Genomic DNA, 9,890 nt, shown 5'->3' with positions numbered 1-9,890 from the left:
TAGGAATGTGAACATCTTTTTTAACTTCAAACCAAATTGAATCTAAAGCCTTAATATGTGATCTTTTTGTGCAAGTCTCATAACATTTCCTATTACTTTAGACCTCTATTGTTACCACATCAATGATTGAAGAATATGATTTTATAATGTTCAGACATTGTGGAGTTGGATCAAGCCAAAATTATAACCATTTTATTATTTCAACTACCTCAGTAGATTCAATATCAGAGTTTTATGTGACTGCGCCTTTTCCTGGTTAAAGTACAATGTGAAAAATTCCCCCCAGCATGACGAAAACCACTTCTTATTGCCCCATCATAAAAGCAAATGATTGGCAAATTTGGCAGAAAATGTAAGTATGTAGAGCAAAAGTTAAGTGTGTATTTGATTATGTTCAATGCCACAAATATGCTTGCAACATGCCACCAAGAACCACCTCTCTATAGGCAGAGAAAAATTAGTCTAAAGAAACAAATCAATTCCAACAAAAACGTTTTTCTATTTGCCAATCAGGGTCTAACCCCCCAACAATAACTGGTGAAGTTCACCTAAAGGACAATGTAAGTAATGTGAAGAAGCTTTTACACTTTGACACAGAAGCACAGGAGCCACTGGTCTCAAGGACTGGTACCTGTGTCACCCCCATGAAAGCTGAGAGGAGCCGCTGAGCTGTGGCTGCGGCGTTACCTTCCCGCCCCGGTGCCTTGGAGTTCCACTGCTAAGTATCAAGGGTCCGGCTAACAGTGAGGTGATACTCTAATGACCTCAATAAAAAAGGCTTTTAATTCACACCTTTCCCTCTATGAACTGGTTCACCTTTCACACATGGCCTTTGTAGCTGGCCATGTCACCTCATTCATATCCTCTTGATAAACCCCCATCCCCCTCCCTCATTTCCAGCTGTATGTCCCTGTCAAAAGTACTTGATGAAGCTCCTCACTGTCCTGCTTTGATCTTAGTCTGCTCCCTGACTTCAGCTTCAGGATCAATCTACAGGTCGTTGCTGAAACAGAAGGAGAGAATACTCCATCTGCTGGTTGACTTGCAGTAAAACAAGCAGACGGAAGGGATCATTGTGATGCAGATGTTGACTCAAGTTTATAGTTTTGATTTTGTGATGCCAGAGATTCGTATAGTGAGTTTTACAGCTGAGATATTAGAGTGGAAAGTTCATTGTTTGCATGCAAAATACAGTCCAATAAATCCTTAACAACTATACAGCAAACACAACAGCTTATCTCTTAACCTTCTTATCCCCTAATGTTGGAATTACCATGTTGGAATCTAACAGTATGCATTACTTATGTATTTTACATCCCAGTTTTGTTTAATGACCTAAACCACGGAGTGACAGCATCATAAGAGAATCAAAAGTCTTTGGAAAGCTGTAAAAAAAAAAAGATCTGGACACATAAAAAACAACAAAAACAACAAGATGAATGAAAAAGAAAGCCCTCCCTTCCTATGATGACCTCTACGACCAATTGTCACGCAGCTGTCATCAACGCCAGGTTTGGTAGGCCCCTCTGATTGGTCCATGCACAGTATGCAGCAGCGCGGCATTGGTCCAGGTGTTTGCCGAAAGGAAGGAGTCTGTCTCGAGCATATACACACACTAAAGCAGCAGGTCTTCCGCATTTCCCCCAAAGAGATGCGACTTGGCACGACGAATCTACAGACAGGAGGAAGCAGTCAGTCACAAGGAACATTTTCAGAGTCTGTTTGATTTATTTCTGAAAAGGAGTTTAGTGTGGCTCCTTCAGGAGAAACACAGGAGAAACAGTACAGTGCCACTCTAAAACAGAAACAATACAAAAATAAATCCTAAGAGATCACAGTTGATTTACTCTTAATCATTGCAAACAAATGTTTAACATTTCCTCATTCTTTTCATGGTTATGTCCATAAAATCAGAAGTAACACTCCTTAAATGCATTCCTATGTCAATGAATACACTCTTCAGTTGAAATACTTCGGAGCTAAAAGCTGTAAGAAAGTCAACACACTTCTTCCTAAGTTTCAAATTTCAGGTTGCAAAGGTTGCTCATTTACACTTTCACAGCAGAAACCACACAAGTCTTTGAAAGGATACTTTGGTTAGTACAGAACCATTGCCTTACAAAGTGGCTACTCATTGCAGTAAACAGCAGAACTGAAATCTCAATCATATTTGACGTCACCGCCCCCATCCATGTATACCAGGGGGGCTGCGAGTCACAAGAACACCGAGGAAGTAGGGCAGCCCCCATCCGGTGACCGTGGTCTCCAGGTTTACAGACGGTGGCTGCCCTTCTCTCACCATTTCTTGTTCCGAGGCTTCAGCTCCTCCGCAGCGTTCCTCAGGAAGATGTAGTTCTTCTTCTGGGGATTGTAGTACTCGTGGCCCTGAGGAGAGCAAATATTACAAAAACATGAGTGATAATCTGTCACGTGAAGATCTTATGAAAAACTGGACAGCTCCTACCTTCGACCAGTCGTAACTAGAAGCATAAGCGAAGATGTTGCCGTTATGGTTGAAGCAGCAGGCTGTGATGGGCTGGTCCAGCTGCTCTGAGGTCTTCAACTTGGTGCGGGCGTCTTTGTCCCAGAAGCTGAAGCGCCCGTCTGAGCCAACAGTGGCCAAAGTGCCATGAACAGGATGGAAGGAGATTGCATTCACCTGAGGAGAAAATGGAAAACATAAGGCTATTCAGGGGAAACACGATAAAAAGACTGATTATTATTTTAGAGTGCTTACAGTGTAATGGATGAGTTAGTAAAAAGACAAAAGGGGGGGGGGCACAGGGCCTAGTAGTTCAGTCATGCTCCGGGCCGCATGTGGCTCTTTCAGTGCACGTCATTCCTTAACCTCTCGTTTAACATTTCCGGCTCTATCCACTGTCCACTTTCCTCAGTAAAGGCAAAAAAGCCCCCAGGAAGATAAAAGGACGGTACAGAAAATCTGTCACAATCATTTGCTATACCAGATCCAAAAGTAAAAGACTTGAAGCACTACTCACAGGATACAGTTACAAATACTGTGATGGTGTCAGCAAACCAAATGAATTAATCTGAAGTCATACACTAAATGTGTTGAAAACAATCTCTCACATGATGCGGGTGTGGATGATTCTGCATGGACGCAGAGGCAGAACATAATCGATGCATACTGATGTATTATGAGGAGCCCACCCTGCTGAGCTTACCTTCAATAATCAAATGTTAACCAGTTTCTCTTTCAAACAGAGCTTTGATTTTAATGCTTTTCTGAAATCAGGCTCTTTTATATGACCATTGTTCCCCTGACAACTGAAAACCAATTTAACTCTCTGTTTCAGTACCACTGTGATCATTAAACGCAGTAATATCAAACATCACTACAAGACAAAACACACACCAGAGGGTTAAACTACCATATGGTGACACAGTAGAATATGAACTTAGATCTATAACAGAATCCTCACACAATCAAACACTAACTAACAACATGTAAATAACAATTTCAATCACACCTGTCATGTCTTCAGCTTGGATTTAAAATCCTAAGAGGGTGATCTGAGGCCATTTCCCTCATTAAACAAGAGGTGTGTGAGAGTGAGGGATGCAAAGAGAGAAGCAGTTGATGAAGCTGTTAAATTTCAATATGTAAGATGTTTTTGAAGACAAGAACAGCTGTTCTCAACCGGGGTGCCACGGCACCTTAGGTTGCCTTCTGGCATTGTTAGGGGTGCCTTCAAAATGCTTTAAATTAACCAAGAATTGCCATGAATGTGCAGATTATTAAGTATCCAGGCTTGATCATTCAAAATTGCCTTATATGCCCTTTTCCTGCAACCACATCAGCTTGTGGTCAGAAAATGTATGGGGCCCAAATGTAGGCATTTTAATTTAATTTTCTGACCTAAAGGCTTACGGTAGTTCAGTTGGTGTTCGGAAATGTGTTTTAAAGGTCTACACCACCATTCTATACAAATATAGGCAAAGAGACTGTTTAAAGGATTTATCTTTTGAATAATTTTACTGAATGACTGCCATAGGAATGTTGAATGTTAGTTTTATCAACACATTTTTGTTTGAGGTGACTTTGTAGTTTTGTAATATTCTTTACCAAAAAAAAAAAAAAAGGGAAAATCTAACTACATCTTTCCCTTTATTTCTCAAAACTAAAGTGTAATTATTTTGATATTCTTTTTAAGTTGTCCATTACATATTTTTAAATATACACCTTGAACTTGAAGCAAGATTATTTTTCTTGTAATATTTTTCTTTTTACTATTTTTTAATATAATTTAGTTGATAAGCCCTTGTTGGTAACTGAGGACGCAACTTATTATCAACAGTGATGCATTGGGATATTAACCAAATAACATTGTGGGCATGATGATCAGATTTGAACTGAATGGTGAGACCGGTGAAGATACACAGCTTTGATATCAACATTAAAATAATTTCAACATTTATAAGTTTAACTGAAAATATGATAGCTTCATTTAGCTGGTTTTATCCTTTTCTTTGTCTCTCAAGTTTGTATGTTTGTTGTGTTTTAATGTTCCTCTTGTTGTAACTGGTTTGCTATCTTGGCCAGGTCTCCCTCAAAAAATGGACCTTGATCTGAAAGGACTACCTGTTCAATAATGCTTACATAAGATAAGAATGATTAAGGATGATGAACTTTGTACTGCAATCACACACCATTAACAGACCTGTTGCTTAAGGTAAATAAGAATAGTGTGGATGCTTACTCAGCATCCTCACTAATAGTGTTTAAAGAAAAGCAGTGGCATAGCAGTAATAATGGTGCAACGATTGCATTAAAGAGTTTTAAGACAATAAGTTAAAGATTAATGGATCCACCTTTTCTTCCTCTGACTGCTGGAATGCTGTCTACAAAAGCAGTCCATTAAAAGCCTTTCAATCACAGCTCTTGACAATTAACTTCACTAAGTAGTATAATTTTCTATCTCCCCATTACAAAATGTCAAGAAAACACATTTTAAAAGCACAAAAACTCACAGCATAGATGTCCTGTGGAGTGGTTGTATTTGTTCCGTTAGACCTGTGGCACTTGAAGGTGAAGTTGTCTTTGGCTCTGAAAGTGATCAGAGAACAAATTAGCGTCATATTTGACATTAAAAGCACTGTCTTTTAACTTGTTTTTTAATTTATTTGAAAATGTTTTAGAATTTACTGTAATCATGCATTCATTCCTTTAAAGAAATAGCTGTTGCAGACACTCACGGGTTTGGAGGGTTGATATAGTGGATGGCAACTCTGCCTTCAATGCTTCCCAGAGCAAAGCCTGTTGGCTTGTTCTGCTTGTCCTTGAATATGGCAACACATCGGTGCTGCAGGAACAGAGCAGGAGAGCACATAAGAGCACACTGACTGATGTGAGTTTACGCTTAGCCAAATAAATAAAAAGGATAAAAAAGTTACCTGATGTTTGAGAGGAGAGTCTATTCTGCGAAACTCCGAGGGCTGGTTCTCCAGCTGGTACACTATCAGGCCTCTCTCAGCTGTAGCAACCACAGCCATGGGGTAAACCTGAATGTTAGTCAGTGAGGTTAAAAAAACTAAATAAAATCCACTGTACAAGAATCCTAAACTGATGTGATCCAACTTACAACATCTGCACAGTAGCATCTCTCTGGCATCTGCAGAGACATCATGGGATTGGGAGAGCGGGTGTCCCAGAACTGAAGAAAAACACAGAAAAACTGTTTTTTTTCTTAGACAAACATTAGAAAACAACCAGGTTTGATATTCTGGTCTTCTCCCTGCTCTTTTATATTATCAATTCTAAATCAATGTATCCCTATGTATCTTAAACTAAACCAAAGGCAGGGTTCAAAGGTTATTGAAAATTTTCAGTGGACAAGCTTGTTGAAAGTATAATCTTGAACATTTGACCCCTCTCACACAGACAACAGCACTATGAAAAAAAAAAAAAGCTTTCCCTGGAAAAAAAAAACATGAGTACCAAGCTGCTGCATAGTACAATAACATGAGAGCAAACACTATCAGCAGGGCATGTTGAATAATCTATCACACAATCACAGCCAAAAAAAAAAAAAGAAACCAAACTGAATTATGACCTTCAACACTCTGGAGCTGTATACATCTATCTAAAAGCATTATTATATGGTTTTCTGAGTAGTGGAATCTGATAAACTTTCACTCATGAAATATCACAGATTAAATTTGAATGATCAGACAGTCTTGTCCTGTTTTCTTCTCTGCCTTAATCAAGAAAAAGTTAAATGACAGTAATTAAAAGGACAACTAGATGTATTTAAATGGCTGATATACCTTAAGAGTTTTGTCCCAGCTACCAGTCATAATACAGCTGTAGTTTGGTGCTTTTATCCAGTGGATAGATTTGATTGGACCTTCATGCTGTGAAAAAAAGCAAGACATTTAAGTTTTGCTGGTTTACTGTTGCACCTACAAATTGTATCTGGGAGATTCCATCAAACCTGTGCAATCTGCATTGCTTGGTTGCTGTTAAGATCCCACATCTTGGCTGTTTTGTCACAGGAAGCGGTGAAGACTTTACTCCCATCCTGGTCAAAGGGAGTAGTACATCATAAATTATTCTGTAGCCAAGCAAGCAGCATTTGTTACTGGGCTTAAATTACTTTGTTCATGAGACCTACATCACTCCAGCACGCATCCAGCACTGGACCAGTGTGCATCTGTTGGGCTTTAGGGACAGTCTGTCCATTGTCTTGCACCTCCCAGCACCGCACCTGTGGTGAATATCACAATATCACAGAAATGTGTTACGACTGGATGTTTGTAGTAAGACTAAACGATTTGGGAAAATAATCTAACTGTGATTTTTTTTTTTTTTTTTTACCCTATATTGCGATTGCGATTTAATATGCAATTATTTCTTAAGTTCCTCATCTCATGTGTTTTCCAACACAAACAAGCAATAATTCATTTTATACTATAACCAACACAATATATGACATATTAAACTATGGCTCAACAACTGTGTAAAGATATCAGGTTGTGATGATTTTGTCTTTGCAAATTGGATGTGAACAGTTGTATTAAAGGGAACGATAAGTTTGTTATAATTCTCATATTTAACAAGAAAAACATACAAAAATGAAGAAAATATGGATTGTTTTGTACACTATTCTAAAGATATGCCACTAGAATGATTGCATGATATGTAATGTATAACATCTCTGCTGTAAAAAGGTTTCAAACTGGTATTTTGACACAAACTTCAGGTTAAAGAAATAGTGCACCTTCTGCCATTCGAAAATTGCAGCAGGCAATATTGTGATTTAATCTAATTTGCGATTAATTGCGCAGCCCTAGTTTGTTGTCACATGATCTCAATGATGCACAAAAGTCAGATGGGGAGCAGGAAATGAAAAACGCTGGCTTGGAATTAACAAGAATAGAGGGAAGTTAATACATTTAAGCTTTTTGTGGACCTGCACATGGCAGTTATCATCGGAATTTATCATGTATGATCCTTAATCTGTACAGAATCAGATTTTAAATTGTTGCAGATCTATTCAACTGATAAAATAGTTAAAAATATCAGCAGTATGTATGAACGAGTTAGTGGATTTCTTCTTTGTCCATCCTCATTCATTGAAGTTTCAGTGTGTTTTAGGGACTGAAATTTTCTTCTACTATGATTTCTACTACTACTACTAATAATAACAATAATGATAACTTTATCTGTACAGCACTTTTTAAAAACAAAGGTTTCTAACTTGCTCTGACACATAAAAGAACAAAGCTGCAGAACCCTAACAAAAGACAAAGTGTGTTTTAAGGACTAAAGGTGGAGGTCTGAAATACCTATCTAAAGAATGGTACTGATATTGGTAAAGGCTTCAATTAGTGCGTAAATATCAGACATTTGATATCGAGGAAAAAAAAGTATCATGTTTCCCAACTCTAGATCTCTAAGACTGGCTAACCATTTCTTCTTAATCCCAATTCAAACAGTTAGGCTGTTCCCAGCCCAGAACATTTTTGATTATGATTTTTTCTGTCTCCCCATCTTGAGTTTTTGCTGTGGTATGATGTCATCTGCAAACAACATAATGACCAATAAAACGTCAAGGAAACAACTGTGGTGAATTTATTTCTCTAATCATAGTTATCATTACTATCATAATTGATTCAGTAATAATGTACTAATGTATATTAAATCACTGTAAAGTGTTTTGCTCACATCATTTGCCCAGGATCCTCCAATGAGGAAGTTCCCCGGCATGGTGGGTGGGCTGAAAGCCAGGCAGCTAATACTGTCATCTGGAGGGGAAGTCACCTCAACATCCTATGGGACAAGTCAGGGCCGCAAAGTAAAAAGAAAGAATCCATCAGTGAGGATTTAAGGGGTTTAACATGATCATCAGAGGTGCATTTCAAAATCATATCAGTAGTTTGTTTTTGTAATTTGATAGCTTACCTTCATGGGATTGTGGCTGTCTGTTGTGGCGTTCCCAAAGACCCCTGTCCCTCCTGTCCCAAACCCAGTGTTTGTGCCGAATAAACTCATAGTGCATTCAAGTTTATCACAGTGAAGACCCTGGGGGGGGGGGCGAGGGCTTGGGTTATTGCTTTAAGTGATTTCAACATTTTCAAACGATATACCGAGGAAATAATATCTTTCTAGACTATAAGACCAATGGGTCAGGCGTGAGTGAAGCAGGGCACGAAACACACAGGTAACGTCAAGATTGGGCGAAAAAGCGAACACAAAACCGGACGAAAGTTTGAACAGAAGCACTCTGTTTGGAGTTTAATGCTTTAGATTGAAGTCACATATGTCTAAGGGTTAATTTGTCCATGTACGCACACCCAGCTGACAGATCTCAGCTGAAGAACTGAGGATTAAGCTAACTACGTAAATTAGCTATTAGCTTCTACAGTTTATCGTCCCTTCTAATGTGTGTTCATATACAGAATAGTTACTCTTGTTCAAAATGCGTTTGATCGTATTAAATAAATGAGTTAACAATAATTAGCGCGTGATTGTAGAAGGACATTGATAACAGCGCTACTTAACGTGAACTAGCTTAGCATTTCAACCAGGTAATACACCACCATAGCCGGTTGCTAACGTTACCGACATTAGGCTGAAAACTTTCCATAACGGCAACATTTCCAAACAGCATGTTCAAACACTGCACACTGGGAACACTGTCTCTTAACTTCGTTGATATACATACCCCTAACCTCTGCTGTAATGCGGCTTTAACCTGGTAACGACAGAATTGCCAATATATTTTGGCGCAGTAGGAATGTGGCGCTTGTTGCCTCGGTGTGTCGCAGTTTGGTGACGTATGACCCGCGGTACAATGATGCAACATGAAGAGTGAACGCTAGAGGGCGTTGCATGACAAGTCAGTCCACTGTTGTGGAACTACATTTTTCTATTTACCTTTAGACCCAGCATTATGAGGACATTACATTTTGGCTTTCCTACAGCGTAGCAATAATTTCTGCCATTACATTTTTCAGATAAATTTCCAGAATGTCTTTTGAAGTATGAGTGATTTGCTTAAGATGTTGGGGGAATTTATGAAAGGTTTAACTTGAATTTAGGGAATTTATCTGTGAATATTTGGGAATTTGAGCGGAAATCAGGGCGAATTTGTTTGGGTGTTTTGGGTAACTTTTAACTTTTTTATTTGGTGCAATTTGTTATGACAATGTGGGGAATTTGCTTGAAAATATTCCAAAATGTTAATAGCTATATTGAAGAAGATTATATTTGAATCTTCAGGCTTTTTCAGAATGTTTTGTTCAATGTTGGAATTTGCTCTAAAATTTTCATGAAAACTTGGGGATGTGAGTTTAGAGGAAAATTTCTTCTTTTTTTTTCTTTCTTTTCTTTTTTCTCTTTTTTTTTGCATTTTCATGGATATTTT

At 38.3% G+C, this 9,890-nt stretch overlaps 1 protein-coding gene across 3 annotated transcripts; it reads right to left on the bottom strand.

Moving 5' to 3' along the window:
- Positions 1-1,070: 1,070 nt before the first annotated feature.
- On the bottom strand, positions 1,071-9,308 carry rae1 (ribonucleic acid export 1). 3 transcript variants are annotated; one of them, XM_041815444.1, is made up of 13 exons: positions 9,189-9,286; positions 8,426-8,545; positions 8,189-8,293; positions 6,636-6,728; positions 6,456-6,542; positions 6,289-6,375; positions 5,604-5,675; positions 5,416-5,523; positions 5,218-5,324; positions 4,993-5,068; positions 2,465-2,659; positions 2,300-2,385; positions 1,071-1,672 (listed from the first exon to the last, which is right to left on the bottom strand). In XM_041815444.1, coding segments are annotated over exons 2-13 (1,107 nt in total). In that variant the 5' UTR covers positions 8,516-8,545; positions 9,189-9,286; the 3' UTR covers positions 1,071-1,671. The 3 variants fall into 3 exon arrangements, with proteins under 3 accessions (XP_041671378.1, XP_041671359.1, XP_041671367.1); XM_041815425.1 differs by lacking the exon at positions 1,071-1,672 and having other exon boundaries at positions 2,296-2,385; positions 9,189-9,308; XM_041815433.1 differs by lacking the exon at positions 1,071-1,672 and having other exon boundaries at positions 2,296-2,385; positions 9,196-9,278.
- Positions 9,309-9,890: the final 582 nt, after the last annotated feature.

This window comes from Cheilinus undulatus, linkage group 3 (genome assembly GCF_018320785.1).
Source record: "Cheilinus undulatus linkage group 3, ASM1832078v1, whole genome shotgun sequence".
In the NCBI taxonomy this organism is placed as follows: domain Eukaryota; kingdom Metazoa; phylum Chordata; class Actinopteri; order Labriformes; family Labridae; genus Cheilinus; species Cheilinus undulatus.
Note: the sequence above shows the minus strand (reverse complement) of the source record. Positions and strands in the feature narration are given on the sequence as shown.

Bases quoted from the DNA above. Each gene is read 5' to 3' on its own strand.
- rae1 (XM_041815425.1), bottom strand. From the start codon at position 8,515: ATGAGTTTATTCGGCACAAACACTGGGTTTGGGACAGGAGGGACAGGG. The intron at 6,729-8,188 runs GTGAGCAAAACA...TATTCACCACAG, and splicing joins GAGGATCCTGGGCAAATGAT to GTGCGGTGCTGGGAGGTGCA. The intron at 5,325-5,415 runs GTAACTTTTTTA...CTGTTCCTGCAG, and splicing joins ACTCTCCTCTCAAACATCAG to CACCGATGTGTTGCCATATT.